The 21034-nt window shown below is 36.8% G+C and overlaps 1 protein-coding gene across 8 annotated transcripts in view; it reads left to right on the top strand.

Moving 5' to 3' along the window:
* Nucleotides 1-21034, top strand: part of TASOR (transcription activation suppressor) — a 55566-nt gene that overhangs the window by 20387 nt on the left and 14145 nt on the right. For 7 of the 8 annotated variants that reach the window (XM_064594997.1, XM_064594991.1, XM_064594975.1 and 4 more), the window contains exons 12-17: nt 11695-11767; nt 11853-11924; nt 12862-13563; nt 17282-17688; nt 19050-19191; nt 20450-20509. In XM_064594997.1, the coding sequence (XP_064451067.1) occupies nt 11695-11767; nt 11853-11924; nt 12862-13563; nt 17282-17688; nt 19050-19191; nt 20450-20509 (1456 nt within the window). The remainder of the gene's footprint in view (nt 1-11694; nt 11768-11852; nt 11925-12861; nt 13564-17281; nt 17689-19049; nt 19192-20449; nt 20510-21034) is intronic. The other variant, XM_064594983.1, reaches the window with a different exon arrangement.

Here is a 21034-nt window from a genome sequence, read left to right on the forward strand (position 1 = left end):
TAAGAGATATTTACTAGGTGTATCCAATAATAGATACTGATTTTACTGAGTTTGGATAGAGGGATTAGGTCAGGCATCAGTTGTGATGGGTTCAGGAATGAACAGAAAATGAATACATGCTATTATGTGTAGTTTAGCTGAAAGAGAGGAGGTAGTTACAGAGGAGAGGGGCTCATGTTTGAATGTTGATGGAACATTTCAGTAGAGAGGGGAAGAAGTTTTTTGCACAGGTATGCCATGTGCAATACAAGTTTTTCAGCGGTTGACTTCCTTTTACTCCTCACTTTGTTGAGCCTCAATTTCCAGGTAGTCAAGTGGAGGTTAGTATCAATGATTTTCAGAACTTGCAACTGCATTTTTATTTATTTATTTATTTTTTTAGATTTTATTTATTTGAGAGAGACAGAGATAGTGAGATAGAGAGCACAAGTGGGGAGGAGAGGGAGAAGCAGGCTCCCCACAGAGCAGGGAGCCCGATGTGGGACTTGATCCCAGGACCCTGAGATCATGACCTGAGCCGAAGGCAGACGCTCAACCGACTGAGCCACCCAGGCGCCCAGCAACTGCATTTTTAATGGCTTGTAGAATTTCATTGTATACATATATGTTTATGGGTGGGAGAGTCAAACTGTATGCAAAGCTTATAGGGAGAGTTTATACACTTAGGAATTGGTGGATACCTAACAATAACTTTTTTTTTTAGATTATTTATCTGAAGGAAAGAGAGAGAGCACAAGCGGGGGTGGGGGGGGCGGTGGGCAGAGGGAGAAGCAGGCTCTCTGCTGAGCAGGGAGCCTGGTGTGGGGCTCGATCCCAGGACCCTGGGATCGTGACCTGAACCGAAGGCAGACGCTTAACTGACTGAGCCGCCCAGGCGCCCCTAACAGTAACGTTTTGACTAACCAGCTAGAAATCTTTGGGCTAGGCATCTTAGAACACACACATGCATATTCAGTACGTATGAATATACTTTTATATTTACATTTCTTGTTTTCTTCTGAAATACAACTGTTCCTCCTAATCAAAATCTATTTAATTCCAGAGTTCAGAAAGTGAAAGTTTAGAGAGTAGGTTTGGATATGGTGAGATACTGGGTTATCCAAATCTGTTTGGTTCTTGCATTTCAGAAAATGAGTATTGAGTCTTGACAATGAGGAGTTTATTAGAAAACTGTATCTGTTCCATTTCTAGTAGTGAGAATCAGGATAGGAAGATACTGGTATTTTATTCACCTGAGCAAATATTATATTAGGTTCTTGGAGGACTGGGTTTTCCAGAATTAAGAAATAAAGTAAGATTCTCTATCTTAGAGGGCATGATCATTCCACAAGGATACACTACCTGAGTCTAATGGACCCTAGGTATTTTGTGTAGCTATACCTTTTCCTACAAACCTCAGTGGGAATTATTCTAACTATAGCTACTTTCTTCATAGTTCTAATGATGATGGAAGATGCATTGAGGACTGTTGGGTTCTCAATAATTTCATCTTGAATATGTATACAACATATAGTATGGATCAGAGATTTAATGAATACCTCACAGTAATAAATATATTAGCCTTCCTTTGCCCTAGTCTTTAACCTTAGGGCATCCCAAGGAAAGACAGGTCAGTTATCCTATGCAAGTAGCTGGACATTCCACAGGCAAGGGACGAGGAAAAATGGTTTTTCTTTGCTTATTAAAGGAAGGAGGCCACTATCTCCCTCCCTTCCTGGAAAGTTCTCCTTGAAAACAGTAATGAATATTAACTCCAACCCTGTAGTAAATAAATAAAATCTCTTCAGGAGGCAGTTAGCCCTCTGGGACATCTCCAAGTTTCTGGGACTCATTCATCCTTGAAATATAAATACCTAAGTCTTCCTGGCACCTTGGGGCTTAATATAGGAACTAATCTGTGCTGTAACCTCTTGGCCCTCTTGTGTACTGACTCGGCACTCTCAGGGAGATAAGGGAAATTTAATTATCCTTTTCAATCAGAGCAGTTACTTAGATAATTGGCTACAGATCTAATTCTGAAAATATGTGAGAAGTAAAATATTTCTGGGGGAAATGAAAGCAGACATTCCCTATCTTTATATTTACTTTTCTGTGTATCAGAAGGCTAGTTTTGGTGGAGGACCACTGAGAAACCTAGGGAAATTTTATTTTCTCACAGGGAGATTTATAATGTAAGTAAAGTTGTATTGTATTGAGCTCTCTTTTGTAGGGGATAAGTTAATAATTCTTAAAACTAACTTAATATAGAGGAAAATGATGGATGTCCCTAAATTTGAATGTTACTTCTGATGTGAACATTCTATATATATATATGTATATGTATATTCCATACATTTCTTTGGGGTATGTATCTAGTATATTAGATTTATTATCTCTAAGTAGAGTTATTGAATCATAAACACATGACTGGCTTTACAAGATAATGTGATAGTTTTAAGTGTACCAATTTATATCCTCTATAACCAGCAAGTTCTCCTTAATTCACACAGTCACTGGTACAGTCAGACTGGCAAAATCTTGCCAATCTGGTAGTTATAAATTATATTGTACTGTGAATTTAGCCTGTATTTTCCTGAAATATGAGTTGATCATCCTTTTATAAATTTATTTCTTTTAGTGTTCACTTGCCTATTTTTCCTTTGAGTGGCTTGTTTTCTTACTAATTTGAGGAATTTTATATATATTTTGGGTACTAATATTGAGGTATGTGTGCTAGAATTTTTTTTTCATAATCTGTGCTTGCCTTTTTTATTCATGGTGTATTTTTGAAGAACAGATGTTCTTAATGTAATTAAGTTTATCTGCCCGAATGTTAAGCACTGTTTGTGACTTTAAGAAATCTTTCCTTACCCCTAGATCTTACAAGTATTGCCCTAGGTTTTCTTGTGAATGTGTTATGATTTTGCCTACGTGTTTTTGTTTGTTTGTTTGTTTTGCATGATATAATGTAGGAATCCAACTTCACTTTTTCCCAATATGAGTAACAAGTTGTTCTGAACCATTTATTGAATAGTCCCGCTTTTCTCCACTAAGAAGCCTTGATAGGAGGTAGGGCCAACTGCCCCACTTTTTTCATCCTTTTAAGGAGTGTTTTGCTATTTGAGATTTAGCTTTTTTCAAAAATTTAAGTTTCAGCTTTGCTTTTTTTAAAAAAAATTTAGAATCAGCTTTTAAGATTCCCCCTTCCAACCCCCTCTTCTCCCCCAATAAAACCCTATTGGGATTTCTTAATTGGAGTTTTATTAAATCTATAGATCAAATTTGAGAGAATGGAAGGTCTTTTATGATGCTGTCTTATCCATGAACAAGATTATCTCTTTACTCCTTTAGGGTATTCTTTTAATAGGGCTTTATAATTTTCTGGATATACATCTTGCTTAGTTTTTGTTCAGTTTATCCCCAGGCATCTTACTCTTTTTGATGCCATTATAAACAATATATCCCATTTCAGTACATTTTCTGTTTGTTGTGTATATAAAAAAGTAATTGATATTTATATATTGATTTTATATTAGATCAGTGTATGAAATTTGAATAATTTGTTCTCTTTTATACATTATTTGGGATTGCTGTATAGACTTTATTATCTGGGAGCAACATTGTTTTGTTTTTTTCCTCTCTAGTCCTTAAGCTTTTTATTTCTCTTTCTTGTATTACTGTGTAACTAGGATCTCTAGTACAATGTTGAATAAAAGTGGTAGTTGAAGGCATTTTCTTATCTTTTTGATTTTCAAAAGAACACGTCTAACATTAACCACTAGATAGGAAGTTTGCAGTAGGTTTATCACAAATATCAGTTTAAAAATTTTCTTCATTATTTTTTTAACCATGATGGGTTTTGAATTTATTGAATGCTTTGCGGGGGGGGGGGGATTTATCAAGACGGTAATATGGTATATTGGTGCATTAGGGTTCTCGAGAGGAACAGAACTAGTAGGATGTACATATATAGAAAGATTTATTATAAAGAATTGGCTCACACAATTATGGAGGCTAAAAAGTTCCAAGATTTGCAGTCAGCAAGCTGGAGATTCAGAAGAGCTTATATGTTACACTCATCCAAAAATACTCTCAGAAATAGCCAGAATAAAGTTTGACCAAATATTTGGACACCCTGTAGCCCGGTCAGGTTGACACATAAAATAAACCATCACATGTAGAATTTATCCTATAGACTTATAAGATGAATTATATTTTATCTTTTCTCATATTAAACTGTATTTGTGTTGCTGGTTAAGAACACCAACTCCAGTGGCACCTGGGTGGCTCAGTTGGTTGTGTCTGACTCTTGATCTCAGCTCAGGTCTTAGTTCAGGTCTTGATCTCATGGTCATGAGTTTGAGCCCCACCAGTGTGGAGCCTACTTAAAAAAAAAAGCCAACTCCACTTTTTTTTCTTTTTGAAATGGATGGTTTGGTTTGTGAATGTTTTGTTTAGGAATTTTGTATCTGTGATGATGAGTGACATTGACCTGCAATCTTTCTTTCTCATATTGTCCTTGTCTAGTTTTTGTATCAACGTTCTACTAGTTTCTCAGAATTGAATTAGGTAGTATTCCTCATTTTGCAAGATGAATGTATATATGATTAAAATCTGTTCTTTGGATGTTGGCTAGCACTTAACTGCAAAACTGTGTCTTCCATTTATGGATGACTTTAAAGTACTGATTCGATTTAATAGTTGAATTTTTCAGGTTTTCTGTTTTTTCTTGTTAAGTTTGGACATATGGTTTTGTTTGGTTTTTAAGAATTTGTCCATTTCTTCTGTGTTTTTGTGTTTATTGCGATACAGTCATATAGTTTCTTATTAATAGCTGCTGTGAGCATAATTACATGATAATTTTTCATTTTGCTTTCCCTGTTTAATCACTTTCACCAGAGGTTTATTTTATTAGTCTTAAGAATCAAATTATGGTTTTAACCTTCTGTTATATCTTCTTTTTACTCTTTTACTAATTTTAGCTGTTTTATTAACTTCCACCTTTGGAGGTTCATTTTGTTATTTCTGCCTTTGGAAGTTGGAAGAATGATCAATGAATTTTGAGTTCCAACCACTGCTTTAGTTGCAATATGTAGGATTTTCATTATCCTTCAGTTGTGTATTTTAGTTTCCATTGTGATTTCTACTTTGACACATGGTATAGAGGGTTGTTTTTAAATTTCCTAATATATTACAGTACTTTTTTTGTTTTTTTTCTAATTTAATTCTGTTATCAGAACAGGTGGTGATTGGAAATTTATTGATACTTGATCTAAAATTGACTTTGTTGTCAATCTTTGAACATGCCCCCTTGGTAGATATGCCAAAAAAAAAAAAAAAAAACCCACAAAAAAGTGTATTCCTTAATTGTTAGATCCTCTGGGTTGACAGCGATTTTCTCTTAGCACTTTAATTATATTACACTATCTTCTGGTTTCTATTTTTGTTGAGACGTCAGTTCTTAGTCTAATTATTATTTCTTTGTAGGTCGTCATCTTTTTTCTGGTTGCTTTTTTAATCTTCATCTTTGGTATTTTGCAATTACATATCTAGGTGTAGATTTTTTTTTTTTAAGATTTTATTTATTTATTTGACAGAGAGAGACACAGTGAGAGAGGGGACACAAGCAGGAGGAGCGGGAGAGGGAGAAGCAGGCTTCCCACTGAGCAGGGAACCCAATGTGGGGCTTGATCTCAGGACTCTGGGATAATGACCTGAGCCAAAGGCAGACGCTTAACGACGAGCCACCCAGGCACCCCAAGGTGTAGATTTCTCATTTATCCAGCTTGGTGTATATTCTTTCGTATCTTGATTTATATACTCATTTCTGTAATACAGTTAACAGTTAGTTATTATCTGTTTATATTTCTCCTTCATTCTGTTTATACTGTCTAGGACCCTAGAACTATCTTTTCATTTTGTACTTGATGTCTGTGACCTTTTGTGTTTTATATACACTTGTTTCTCTGTGTGCTGCATTCTGAGTAACTGTCTTCTAGTTTACAAATTTTGTCTTTAGCTGTGTCTAATTTGCTGTTTAATTCATTGAGTTTCTAATTTCACATATTTTTGATTTCTAAAAGTTGTATTTGATTATTTTTGATCTGCCTGTTTTTTGTTTTGTTTTTAGACAGATTCTTATTAATTTTTTCAGAAATACTTACTGAGTACCTATCGTGTGCCAGGCAGTGTTAACAGGAGGTGGAGGTTATATTCTCATGTCCCTTGGTATCTTTTTATCGAAATAAGCTTCACTGCTTTAGCCATTTTTAAATGTACACTTTTTCAGTGATTTTTAGTAGATTCCACAGTGTTGTGCAACCATTACCACTATGTGTTTTCAGAACATTTTGATCACCCCAGAGGGAAACCTCATACCCATTAAGCATATGCTCTGCATTTGTTCTCCTCCAGTCCCTAGTAACTATGAATCTACTTCTTTCTTTATGGATTTGTCTATTCTAGACATTTTATGTAAGTGGAAACATGCAGTATGTGCCTGGCTTCTTTCACTTAGCATAATTTTTTTTTTTTTTTTTTAAGATTTATTAAGGGGGGAGGGACAGAGAGAATCTTCAAGTAGACTCCCCGCTGAGCATGGAGGGCCCTACGTAGGGCTCGATCTCATGACCCATGGGATCATGACCTCAGCTGAAACCAAGAGTCAGTCGCTGAACTGACTGAGCCACGCAGGCATCCCTCTTAGCATAATACTTTATTTTTAAATTTTTTATTGTTATGTTAATCGCCATACATTACATCATTAGTTTTTGATGTAGTGTTCCATGATTCATTGTTTGTGCATAACACCCAGTGCTCCATGCAGAACGCGCCCTCCTCAATACCCATCATCAGGCTAACCCATCCTCCCATCCTCCTCCCCTCTAGAACCTTGAGTTTGTTGTTCAGAGTCCATCGTCTCTCATGGTTCGCCTCCCCGTCCGACTCCCCCCCTTCCTTTTTCCCCTCCTGCTATCTTCTTCTTTTTTTTTTCTTAACGTATATTGCATTATTTGTTTCAGAGGTACAGATCTGTGATTCAGCAGTCTTGCACAATTCACAGCGTTCACCATAGCACATACCCTCCCCAGTGTCTATCACCCAGCCACCCCATCCCTCCCACCCAACCCCCCACTCCAGCAACCCTCAGTTTGTTTCCTGAGATTAAGAATTCCTCATATCAGTGAGGTCATATGATACATGTCTTTCTCTGATTGACTTATTTCGCTCAGCATAATACCCTCCGGTTCCATCCATGTCATTGGAAATGGCAAGATCTCATTCCTTTTGATGACTGCATAATATTCCATTGTGAGTGTGTGTGTGTGTGTGTGTATATATATATATATATACACATACCACATCTTCTTTATCCATTCATCTGTCGATGGACATCTTGGCTCTTTCCACAGTTAGGCTATTGTGGACATTGCTGCTATAAACATCGGGGTGCACGTATCCCTTTGGATCCCTACATTTGTATCTTTGGGGTAAATACCCAGTAGTGCAATTAGCATAATACTTTTAAGGTTCATCCCATGTTGTAGCATGTATCAGTACTTCATTCCTTTTCATGGCTGAACAGTATTTCCTTGTGTGGATAATACCACATTTTGTCCATTCATCAGTTGTTTCCATTCTTTGGCTGTTATAAATAAACTGCTGTGAACATTTGTGTACCAGTTTTTGTGTGAACATGTCTTCAGTTCTACCAGTTATTTCTTTAAGCTGCTCATAACCTCGTTTTATATGTTAAATCTATAATTCTAATTTGAAGTCCTTGGGTATTGGAATCTGTTGTTTCTACTAAATCTCACTTTGGGTAGTTTATTTCCTTCTAGGTTGTGAGCTTGCTGTTTTATATTTGTAAAACATTTTTATTTTTTTTTAAGACTTTATTATTCTTTTAGTTTTTATGTAAATTCAAGTTAGTTAACATATAGTGTAGTATTAGTTTCAGGGGAAAGATTTTATTTTTCTTTATTTTAGAGAGAGAATGTGAGCAGGGTGGAGGGGCAGAGGGAGAGGAGAGAGAATCTCAAGCAGACTCTCTGCTGAGCATGGAGCCTGACATGGGGCTGGATCCCAGAATCCTGAGATCATGACCTGAGCCAAAACCAAGAGCCAGACTCTTAACTAGCTGAGCCACCCAGGTGCCCTGGAAAGATTTTATTTTTAAGTAATCTCCACATCCAACATGGGGCTTGAACTCACAACCCCAAGATCAAGAGTCACACGCTCTACCAACTGAGCCAGCCAGGTCCCCCAACATTTTTGTTTTTGTACCATGTTACCTGTAATGTTTATCTGAAAAGTCAAAGTAGTAGAATCAAGTAATAAAAATTGGCAGACTGGGTTAATACTGTTTTCTGAGGGGAAGAAAACAGTAAGGTGTAATAGAGGCAGCAGAAGCATGGAGTTCATAGGTCTTTCTTTATCCTACAGCATTTAAAGTGTTTCTGGGAGCTAAAGGCAAAGATACTACTGTTAGGGCCTCTGTCTGCCAGAGTGTTGTTTCTGTGTGTGGATTCCCTGTGGGCCATGGGTCTCTGGGGATGTTGAGGCTCCTTAGAAGACAAGGGTCTTTATGGCACTGAGCCAAAGGAATTTTTATAAACCTGGTATTGGAGTGGGTGAAACATTAAATGAAACATTAAAATAATCTGTTTTTCCTTAATGACCACAAAACATGAAAATCTTACTCATGCTTCCCAGCTTCGTGTTCTGACAAACCAAGAGTTGGGTAAAATGTTAAAAGGGATATGATATGTAAAATGTTTTGGGGGTATGCAGGTGGCTCAGTAGGTTAAGTGTCTGACTCTTGATCAGGTCATGATCCCAGGGTTGTGAGATCGAGCCCCGTGTCAGGCTGTGTGCTCAACAGGGAGTCTGCTTGAGATTCTTTCTCTCCTCTGCCCCCACTCCCCCCGCCCCCCTGTGCATGCTCTCTCTCAAAATACATAAAATAAATTTAAGTTTGAAACAAGAATTTTGCATGTACGTTGTCCATCTTCTGGCTGTTCAGTGTTTTTATTAAATATAAGTTGATAGCAGTCACTTTTTGTCCATTAAAGTACGGGTTCCTACACAGACTTTGTTTACTGGAATTGTTTAATAGGAATTTAGGTAGCACATATTTCCTTTCAGAGCCCAGATAACCCTTTTGTGTTCAACTGTCATCCTTAGATCTTCCTTTACTTCCCCTTTCTTTAATCTAAAACATACTGCGAACAATTGCAGTAGCTCATGAACTTTCTTTGCATTACATTGTTTTCTTTCCCTCTCCTGCACAGTGCTGTTGAGGTTTCCTTTGTTGTTTTTTGAACTCCAGTTCAAAAGGGCATATACTTTTTTTTTTAAATTTTTTAAATTAACATATAATGTACTATTTGTTTCAGGTCTGTGATTCATCAGTCTTACACAATTCACAGAGCTCACCATAGTACCTACCCTCCCTGGTGTCCATCACCTAGCTACCCCATCCCTCCCACCCCCCTCCACTCCGCAACCCTCAGTTTGTTTCCTGAGATTAGGAGTCTCTTATGGTTTGTCTCCTTCTCTGGTTTCATCTTGTTTCATTTTTCCCTCCCTTCCCCTATGATTCTCTGTCTTGTTTCTCAAATTCCTCATATCAGTGAGATCATATGATACTTACCTTTCTCTGATTGACTTATTTTGCTTAGCATAATACCCTCTAGTTCCATCCACGTTGTTGCAAATGGCAAGATTTCTTTTTTTTTTTTTGATGGATGCATAATATTCCATTGTATATATGTATACCACATCTTCTTTATCCATTCATCTGTTGATGGACATCTAGCCACTTTCCATAGTTCGGCTATTGTGGACATTGCTACTATGAACACTGGAGTGCACCTGCCCCTTCGGATCACTACATTTGTATCTTTGGGGTAAATACCCAGTAGTGCAATTGCTGAGTCATAGGGTAGCTGTATTTTCAACTTTTTGAGGAACCTCCATACTGTTTTTCCAGAGTGGCTACACCAGCTTGCATTCCCACCAACAGTGTAGGAGGGTTCCGCTTTCTCCGCATCCTCGCCAACGTCTGTCGTTTCCCGACTTGTTAATTTTAGCCATTCTGACTGGTGTGGGGTGGTGTATCTCATTGAGGTTCTGATTTGGATTTCCCTGATGCCGAGTGATGTTGAGCATTTTTTCAGTGTCTGTTGGCCATTTGGATGTCTTGTTTGCAGAAATGTCTGTTCATGTCTTCTGCCCATTGCTTGATTGGATTCTTTGTTCTTTGGGTGTTGAGTTTGATAAGTTCTTTATAGATTTTGGATACTAGCCCTTTGTCTGATATGTCATTTGCAAAAATCTTCTCCCATTATGTCCGTTGTCTTCTGGTTTTGTTGACTGTTTCTTTTGCTGTGCAAAAGCTTTTTATCTTGATGAAGTCCCAGTTCATTTTTGCCCTTGCTTCCCTTTGCCTTTGGCGATGTTTCTAGGAAGAAGTTGCTGCGGCTGAGGTAAAGAGATTGCTGCCTGTGTTCTCAAGGATTTTGATGGATTTCTGTCTCATATTTAGGTCTTTCATCCATTTTGAGTCTCTTTTTTTGTGTGGTGTAAGGAAATGATCCAGTTTCATTCTTCTGCATGTAGCTGTCCAATTTTCCCAACACCATTTCTTGAAGAGACTGTCTTTTTTCCATTGGACATTCTTTCCTGCTTTGTCGAAGATGAGTTGACCATAGAGTTGAGGGTCCATTTCTGGGCTCTCTCTTCTGTTCCATTGATCTGTGTGTCTGTTTTTGTCAAGGGCATGTACCCTTAAGGGCATTCCTGGCTAACCTGGCATTCTTGTCTTTTTACAGTCGAGCCCACAATCTTTCCTTCTAGACTTGTATGTTTGTCCTAGTCTGTCATCACCCTTTTGCTAGTCATAAATACTCTAATGCCTGCAAACCATTCATCAGTTACAATTCTGCCTTTGCTCATGATGTTGACTCTATTGAAATGTCCTTCCCATAATCTTAGGCTCTTGGCAGTGTTCCCATCCTTCAAAATCCACCTGAAGTACACTCTCAGTATCTTTTCCAACTATAAACTATATTTTTTCTCTTCCTGTTGTTTTGTGTATCTTTTTGAGAACTTTTCTGTCTTGAATAATTATTGATATTTCTTGTGTTACTCTCCACCCAGTTATAAATTTCTCATGATCAAGGCTCTTGTGTTGCTTGTCTTTGAAGTTATTTCTGGCAAGGCAAATTGCCTTATGTTGAAAGGTGTTCATTAACTATGTGAAGAACTAGATTATAGCAACACATTTCATTTGAGATTAGCTTGAACTCATGAAAGGTAATGTTTGTGCTATACTTGTTTTATACCCCCAACATCTAGCACACTGCCTTGGCAATTAATAACATGTCTTTTGAATTGTTGAGGAAGATATTTGAAGTCTTTAATGTGGTCCTTGTATTTTAGTGTCAAGGAAAAATCAAGTTGGTTTCACAGTTAATTAGGGAAATTTATTCAGGAATATTTTCTTGTTTTTACTTGTATGAAAACTAGGGAATTTTTGTTTGGAATTCTGTTAATCACAATTGGTAGAGTTTTTAATTTGGTAACTATTTTTCCTAAAGAAAGACTATCAATAACTTGTTTTCTTTACAATTATTAGAAACTGCTGTGTGCCTGCCTTATGATGAGTAATAATGAAGCAGATTCAAATTCTTCCCTCTTCCAAAAATGCAGGTTCTTGTTAAACCTTTGGGAGACCGCGGATACCTTTTTCTTCTCTCTCCTTGTCAAATGGTTTCTCCATATGGTAGGTGATCTCTTTAATTTTTACAATTCTTTTTAATTTTTTTGTTAGAACATATTGCTAATCAGTTTGGCTTCTGTTTTTTTAGAACATCAGACTGCCAAGTCTCGAGTGCTACATGCTTTATTTCTATTTCAAGAACCTAGAGGCATAGTTACTTGTAAGTTCTTTGAATATCTAAATCAAGTCACTGATACTTACATTTCATTGAAATTTTTCAGATAACTCAGTAAACATTTTGTTTCTTATATTTTGGGAAATACTGGGGGTATTAAGAGGTATTAGCAAATAAAACAAATTATATATGACCTGATTATTTTTTAGTGGAAAATTTTTGGGTGTTACCATTGTTTTCACTAAGTAAACATTGATTGTAATTATTAAAATACTGTAGTGGCTTCGTTTTCTAGGGTTTTATATTATTAGAATTTTTTAGCTGAGTTCATTTTTGCATTCAGATTTTAGCAACAATAAAAGGATCATGTGCTAGGTTAAATTTAGGCCATTTAAAATTAATAAAAAATTTTTCACACTGGTGTTAGAGAAAATTTGCTGTTCACTGTTCCTAAGAACATACTTCAATGCTATATTAAGGTAAAATTCACACTGATGGGTTTCATTGTTAGATTAAGAATGACATTTTCAATTGTAGCCACTTGGTGTTTAGATATCTGGTGTGGGGATAGAACATTAATGTAAAGTTAAACTTATTACAGTATAGTAGGAAGGAGTGACATTGCTATCAGTTGCAGGATTCTCTTGCTAGGAGTCTCAGATCTTGCCTTGCTTCTTTATTTCTCTTTACATTTTGCTTGCCACCAGTTCAATCCCTAGGGACAATAAGAAATGAAGATCTTCAATGAGTGGGTGTTTTACCCTTTAAAAATATCTCCTACAATTTTGTTTTAGTTTCTTATTGGCCTGTTTTTAGAAGCAGTATTCTTCATTTATTTCTATATTGCATATATGTATTAGGGTACATACTCTTGGTTTGGTTTACCATTAATGTATGAATGTTGTTGCATTTCTTTGACAAAATGTAGATCTGTGTTTGATTCTTGATTGCTAACATGGTTTGCTTTTTTGTTTGTTTACAGCACAAAAAGGTTCAACTAATGCAACACCACAGAAGAGACATGAGAGCATGACAGATGTATTAAAAATAACTCAGTTTTTACAGTTTGCTTTGATTCAGTGTCGAAAGGAATTCAAAAATATAAATACTATAAATTTTCATTCTGTTGTTGAAAAATATGTAAATGAATTTTTTAAGCGAGGTTTTGGTTCAGGTAAACGAGAGTTTATCATGTTTCCATACGATTCACGATTAGATGATAAAAAATTCTTATACTCAGCTCCAAAAAATAAATCCCACATTGATAATTGTTTGCATGCCTATATTTTTCGGCCTGAAATGTATCAGTTACCAATTTGTAAATTAAAAGAGCTTTTTGAAGAAAATAGGAAACTTCAACAGTTCAGTCCACTCTCAGATTATGAAGGCCAAGAAGAAGAAATGAATGGTACAAAAATGAAATTTGGAAAACGAAATAACTCAAGGGGTGAAACCATTATACCTAGAAAGCAGAAGTCCTCTCACTCTTTGGATTATGATAAGGATAGAGTCAAAGAATTGATTAATTTAATTCAGTGTAGGAAAAAAAATGTGGGTGGGGACTCAGACACGGAAGATATGAGAAGCAAAACTGTCTTGAAGAGGAAGCTTGAGGATCTACCTGAAAATATGAGAAAGCTCGCCAAAACCAGTAATTTATCTGAAAATTGCCATCTGTATGAAGGTAAAAATATCAGGTTGCTTTTACACAGTATAAAAATAACAACCAAAAATATAGTAAAGTAGTTCTGTCCTTTCCCCTAGTACAGGGGTCTGCAAGTTACAGCCTCAGAACCAATCCAGCCTGTCCCCTGTTTTTGTAAAGAAAGTACATCAGATTTCTGAATTGTGTAGCTTAGGCAAATATGAGGAAAATAAAGTATGCTTGGCTGTTATCCTATTAATTGGAGTTCTTGTCCTTTTAGTACAAGTACATTAAATATTGGGTTCTTCTAGCATATTGCTTAGTGTAAGGAACCTTCTGAGCTTTAAAATTCGATTTCTTAGATGCATACACATTTTTTTCTACCCCAGGAGTCAGTCCAGTAATATGTTTGGCTTTTTCTTTTTTCTATTTTTCTTTGTTTTAGTTGACAGTTAAAGACAGAAATGGGAGACCCTTCTTTTAAGTGTGTGTTTCAATATTTCAAGTATTCTAAACATTTTTTCATCTAGATTTTTAATATCTTCCCACTGCTAAAATAAGCATGAAATGTCTTCTTTGAGTTCATGGACCTTTGAATTTTGTGCTGCTGCTGTTCTTGTTTATGGCAGATATCAGTATGCCATTCCTGTTTCTTACTAAGCTGTTTTACTTGTATATGTTCAAATTCAGTGTGTTTCAGAACTGACTAGGTTAAATCAGTGTTTTTTTACTGTTCTCTTAGCAATCAGTGCTTGTATCCTCAGTTACTTTTCACTTAATCTGCTCTCCTTTACTTCTTCTCTTTCTGCACATATGGCAGCCACTGGCCACGTGTTGTTATTTAATTTTAAATTAAAATGAAATAATTCATTTCATGTATTATACTTGGAACATTTCATAAGCCATACCACTGTATTGAAGTAGCACAGATAGAGAACATTTCCATCATTGCAGAAAGTTCTGTTTGACAAGGCTGTTGTCTTCAGTAACTTTCAAGTGTTTTTTCTTTACTTGACCTGTGTTCTCTTTTTCTTTCCAACATTTTCATCTTGTTCTTAACCTCTTGGGTGGCTTTCCTGGCATCCGTCAACCATTTCAGTCTTATATTCTTCCAGTCTCAGCTTTGTATTAGTCTTTTCAAAAGTTTTTTATAGGCTGGCCATGTCCCACCTGGGTAACCATGTTTCCCATTCTTTTTTCACATATTCCTTGATTAGGGTTCATCTCTCCTCAGAATATGTCATAGTCAGCACTTTACACTCCTCTTTCTTCCTGAAGCATCTTTCATTTCTCTCAAGCTGCATATCTTTGCAGTTCATATCCCTCCCTAGATTTATGGCTATTCCACTTCTTGATGGTTTCTATTTCCTTTAGCTTACACCATGCTGAACCTATTGACATTTACTGATCTGCACTGTCTTACACTGTTGACCTGGTATCTTGAGAATTAAGTGCTTACCATGTGCCAGGTACTTTACATATATGGACTCATTTAGTTCTTGAGTAGTAGACATGATTATCCTTAATTTACAGATGAGAAAATCTGTAGAAGCTAAAGTTATGTAGTTCATTAATCCATGTTTAATTCATAACTTAGTTGTGACCGACAAAAAATTTTTCCTAAACTTGGCTGTATTTACTAGCACTGGCACATAATGGTTAAGATATTTAAATTTCAGTACTGTTTTAGCTGATAATTGACTAATTTTGTATATGTAAAAAAATAGTTGTGGGTGACAGTCAGGCTTTATCAATAATTAAAATGGAGGGAAAGCCATGCCAATAGACCAAAGTAGAAGTAGGGCAGGGGAGAAGGGGGAGATAGGTTAAACTAGAACTAGTGACAGTCAGACTTGCATTTCTAGGTGTTCCTCATTTGTGTTTCTTTTTAGTTATTTTGTATACTTTATTTTTGATTTCTGAAAATAGAGATTTAAAGGTTGGATTCTAACTTTTAGAATACCCTCATCTTGGGCGCCTGGGTGGCTCAGTTGGTTAAGCGACTGCCTTCGGCTCAGGTCATGATCCTGGAGTCCCGGGATCGAGTCCCGCATCGGGCTCCCTACTCAGCAGAGAGTCTGCTTCTCCCTCTGACCCTCCCCCCTCTCATGTGCTTTCTCTCATTTTCTCTCTCTCAAATAAATAAATAAAATCTTTAAAAAAAAAAAAATACCCTCATCTTGATTTGGTGGTGAACCCACTCATTTTATAAGCGGTAACCTCCTATCTTCCCTACCCCATTTTACATTAACCTTTTTGAGGTATGATTTACATAAAATATGCCCATTTTGAGGGTACAGCTTAAAGATGAATTTTGATAGTTATGTTACCACCACTCCAATTTATAGAACATTTTCATTACCCCCAGATGTTACCTTACACTCCTTTGTAATCTCACCCCACCCCACCACTGATGTGCTTTCTGTCTTTATGTATTAGTTTTTCCACTTCTATGATTTTTATAATTCATATAGGTAGAATCATACAGGATGTACTTTGTTGTTTCTAAATTTTTTTTTCTCCCGGTGGTACATTATACCCTGCTTAAATTGGAAATCCTGGCATCTATCCAGGCTTTATCCTCCTTCAGCATTAAAAAGCACATGACTTTCTGAATGTCTGCTCCCTTTGCAGGTTTTTAATAATGGTATAATGCATATTACCCAGATTTATACCTGCTTGTAACCATGTCTTAACATGTTTTCTTTCATAGTACTTTTTGGTCTTAGTGCAAGTTTGGTATGGCTTGCTTCAGGATGATTTTGTATCTCTAGTATGTTAGTTTTGTTATGAAATTAGTCTTTCAAGATAAGGTTTTAGATTTATAAGAATGTCGATATCTTTTTTTTTTTTTTAAAGATTGTATTTATTTATTTGAGAGAGAGAATGAGAGACAGAGAGCATGAGAGGGAGGAGGGTCAGAGGGAGAAGCAGACTCCCCGCTGAGCAGGGAGCCCGATGCGGGACTCGATCCCGGGACTCCAGGATCATGACCTGAGCCGAAGGCAGTCGTCCAACCAACTGAGCCACCTAGGCGCCCCAAGAATGTCGATATCTTAAAGACAAAATCTAATAGGTGTAGAGGAGATAGAAATCAAATTAAGCCATGGTTTGTTTTTTTAGTAGATTTAAATGTAATCTGCATATCCTCCTCTAACATTTTGCAAAATAGCAAGTACAGATATTTTATCTGTTTTCAAGTCAGATAAAACGGATTAAACTGATTGGGATTTTGGTAGTAGAGTTTAAGATAACTACAGTACAGGTATTAATATATTAATATATATTATCCATACTACCAACATGATGTCTGAGCTCATTTCTCCATTAATACAATTTTCAAATTATGATGAAAATAAACTTTCATTTATGGGAATTTTTAGCTGTGTGCAAAATTTTATTTATTTTTTTCTTACTATTTTTTAAAGATTTTATTTATTTATTTGAAAGAGAAAGCATATAAGCAGAGGGAGCACCAAAGGGAGAGGGAAAAGCAAGCTCCCCTCTGAGCAAGGAGCCTGATGCGGGCTCTATCCCAAGACCCTGGGTGCCCGCTGTGTGCAAAATTTTAGAACTAGTTATATTTGTAAAGAAAGGGATGGATGTACTTGTGCAGTCTAAACCAGTGGTCTGATTGGATTCCTGCCCATAAATATCTTATGATAATTAATTTTTAGATATATTTGATATTTAAATTTTTATACAAACATTCCAACCTTGACTTTAAGAGATGGGTTTTCTTTCTCTTTCCCTTCAGAGTCTTCGCAGCCTGTTGGCTCTCTTGGGCACGATGTTGATTTGAGACAGCAGCGGCAGGATACCTCTAACTCCGGTGTTGCTGATATCCATCGGCTGTTTAATTGGCTATCAGAAACACTGGCAAATGCACGTCATTCTGATGCATCCTTGACAGACACAGTCAACAAAGCCCTAGGATTGAACACTGATGACGCCTGTGAAGAGCTGAGGCAAAAGCATGAGTATGAGTTGAACTCTCCCCCAGATAAGAAAGAATATGAGCAGCCTACTTGTGCAAAAATGGAAAATGTGCATTTTAAGGGCACTCAGAGCCCATTGCTAGAAGTTGATACATCATTGTTAAAGTATCCTATTGCTGTTTCTACCAGTGAAGCAGGCACTGACCATAAACTACATTTGAAAGAAGTAAGCATATGTCTTTTGATTATCTTTGTTGGTTTGTGAATGTGTGTCTGAAAGAGGATGTAGGTGTGTTTCAGTGGGATTTTTTCCCTTTCAAAAAGAAAGAAAATGCACATTGCAATGAAAGTATCTGTCCAGCGGAGTATTTCTAAGTTATTCCTTGTTACAAAGGGATAAATGCAGAAGTAGCTGTTTTCCTTCCTGCTTATAGGATTATATATATCGGCTTATATATGGCTAATAAAATTGAATCCTCAAAAAGATTGGCTTTCTGCTGGCCAAAAGTGATAGAAACAAGATTAGGTACTTAGTATTTTTCATGCAAGTAAGAATGGAAAGTGAGTGTCCTTTAAGGATTATCTCTGAAATGTCTCTCAGCATTGCTTGACAGGACATGCAGTTTGTTTATGAAGCAACCTTAGAGAGTACTGATCTCTAGCTGAGAAGTAACCTTGTCTCCCCCAGAAAGTGGCTGCATCTCTGGGGAATAACAATAACAGGATGGCCCCATTTTCCTAAGGGTTTATTTCTAATTCACTTTTCCCTCCGATTTCTCTTCCCTGCCTTTGAATAAAAGTCATATGCATGTCCCCAGGCTTTCTCCATTATTTTAGGAGGATGATGGTAGGAGACCCACTTGGGGAAGTATGTAACTTATGTAACTAACTTACATTATTAACATTTCCTGACATATTTAATACTCTAAATTAGAGTCGATGGGAGCATGGGCCAAACTCTGCGCACTGCCTTTTTTAATTTTATTTTTTATTTTTTGGAGAGAAAGCTAGAGTGCGTGCGTGTGGGAGAGGGAGAGGGAGAATTTTAGGCAGCCCAACATGGGGCTCAATCTTGCAACCCTGAGATCATGATCTGAGCCAAAATCAAGAGCCGGATTCTTAAGTGACTGAGCCACCTGGGTGTCCCCACCCACTGCCTATTTTTGTAATTAAGGTTTTAGTGGAACACAGAGGAACACAGCCATTTGTTTAGGTATTTCCTCTGGCAGCTTTTGCACTACAGTGGCAGACCTGAGTATCTGGCACACAAAGCCTAAAATATTTGGTGCTTTACTGAAAAAGCTTACCAACCTGTGCTCTAAATCAACATCAAATTATGTTTTGAGGGGAAACATTGTGTTTTAATTAAAGACCAGAGTATTTTAACTTTGCCGTGCTGATTTTACTCATTTGTAATGTTTAGATTGAAGCTTGTGGATTTGCTATCAAAAAAAGAAGTGGAACATGCGACTCTTGGTCTCAGGGTTGTGAGTTCAAGCCCCACATTGGGTGTGGAGCCTACTTGTTTATTCTGGACGTAAAAATTAATTGAAAAGAAAGCTATTGAATATGTACTCTAATTTTTAGGATCCAAATTTAATTAGCATGAATAATTTTGAAGATTGCAGTTTGTGTCCCACTGTTCCCATTGAACATGGATTCCGCAGACAATCTAAGTCAAATAATGTCGAAGAGACTGAAATACATTGGAAACTAATTCCAATTACAGGTAAGAACAAGTATACTGGGACTTTGGTTTGCTTGGTTTTACTTAGCAGTTTCCTGAAGGGTTTCATCTTTTCTAGATTCCGTTCTTGGGTCACTGGGTGGTTCGTCTTTTTGGTTCATCTTTGTATCTTATTTTGAGCAATGTAATGTTCATCACTGATTGTTGCTAGTTTTGGTCAGCATCAGCAAGTTATCTGCAAAACAGCCTATAAAAGCAGAGGGATTTAAAACATACTTTCCCAATGGAGTTTAGCGTGCAGACTTCCAAATGAATGTTGTTGACAGAAATTGAGTTTCTAATAAGGTGAGGTAGTGACAGAGATGAAATGATGGTCTTTGGGACAACAGATTAAATGCTGTCATCTCAAATTATTAGAGTAAACTTCACCATAAGAAGCTGTCATCCAAGAAGTGGTCATGTTGAGGTTCATCTATTGAAAAAAAAACTGATTTCTTAATAACTGGATTATCTTAGAGAAATTAGCTCATCACAGAGAGTGGCCTGAAATGATCAAATGCAGAAATCCCTAGAAAGCTTATTGGACCATGGGGCAAGACTAGGTTAATAAATGTTGAAAGATCATTTTGCAGTATTCTGATTTCTCTGTGGAAACACATACATATACACACACACATAGAAACATGCTCTTAATATTTCAAGTTCTTACTCATCTTTGTTAGCTAAGCATTTTTGGAAATATTCCCAGGGCACATCTTTTCCATTCCTAGATCTTTAAAAAGGAAAAAAAACAACTTTTTGCTAAAAAGTTAGACTGGCTTGTGACCTAGAAAGAAGCTACTGAGACCTCCAAGGACTCTGAGAAGAATTTCTAAAACTTGATGAGTTTCCATGGGCTTCAGCACCATTCTCTACTTAGTACCTTACCAGAGAGGGCGAGAGGCCTAGAAGTGATGGTGGAGAAGTAACTTGTACTTAAGAGCTGGAGATGTTGGCTTGAATGGGGAGAAACAGTAAGAAAGTAGTCAATACAAATGATTATCCTAACCATTCCTCATTTAGATAGCTTCATAGTTGATGTTCAGAGCCATTTGAAGGCACAGCATCTAGGTGTTGATATTCCGTCATCATCTGAATGGAAAGGGAAGCAACTTCTATTTCTGAATGACCCTTCTGGATTATTTTAGGCAAAAGATGGAGTACTTGGATTTGTTAGCATTTGGGGTTGTCTGAAAGGTGCTTAATAGGTATCACCAGTATCTGAAGAGCGTCTACAAATCTAATGGATGTTTTCCCTCAGGAGGGAATGCAAGAAGCCCAGAAGACCAGCTGGGGAAACATGGTGAGAAACAAACACCAGGTGAGAAGGCTCCCTTTGCTTTTCCTCCCAATGTGCCTTCTTCAGGATTGCTACTTGTATTTCTGGTTCTCTATCAATAGGGCATCATTTTGAGTTCTGTTAATTACAGAAAATTTGGATAATATTTGCATTTAAAATCATTATTTGATTTGTATCAAATATTCTTGTACAAAGAATGTGTTTAAAGAAGTCACTGAATATTCGTAGAGATTAAGTTTTTTTCACTATAGTGATTCTATCTGATACGATGACTTGGGAAGATTGGAGTATTTTTCTTAATCCATTTCTGTAGAATATCCTGTGAGAAACACTCTTCAGGTTTCTTTTAAGTTTAAAAAATACAAGGATTGAGACCAGTTATCTTTCAGGTTCATTATCCCTAATCTTGAGTTTTTTGACCCAGTTCTTTTTCTGATTATTTAAATAAGGTAGTGTTGGGCGCCTGGGTGGCTCAGTCGTTAAGCGTCTGCCTTTGGCTCAGGTCATGATCCCAGGGTCCTGGGATCGAGTCCCACATCGGGCTCC

Source organism: Mirounga angustirostris, unplaced genomic scaffold (assembly GCF_029215605.1).
Source record: "Mirounga angustirostris isolate CCGP_5_RB_7025 unplaced genomic scaffold, mMirAng1.0.hap1 SCAF_1, whole genome shotgun sequence".
NCBI lineage: Eukaryota > Metazoa > Chordata > Mammalia > Carnivora > Phocidae > Mirounga > Mirounga angustirostris.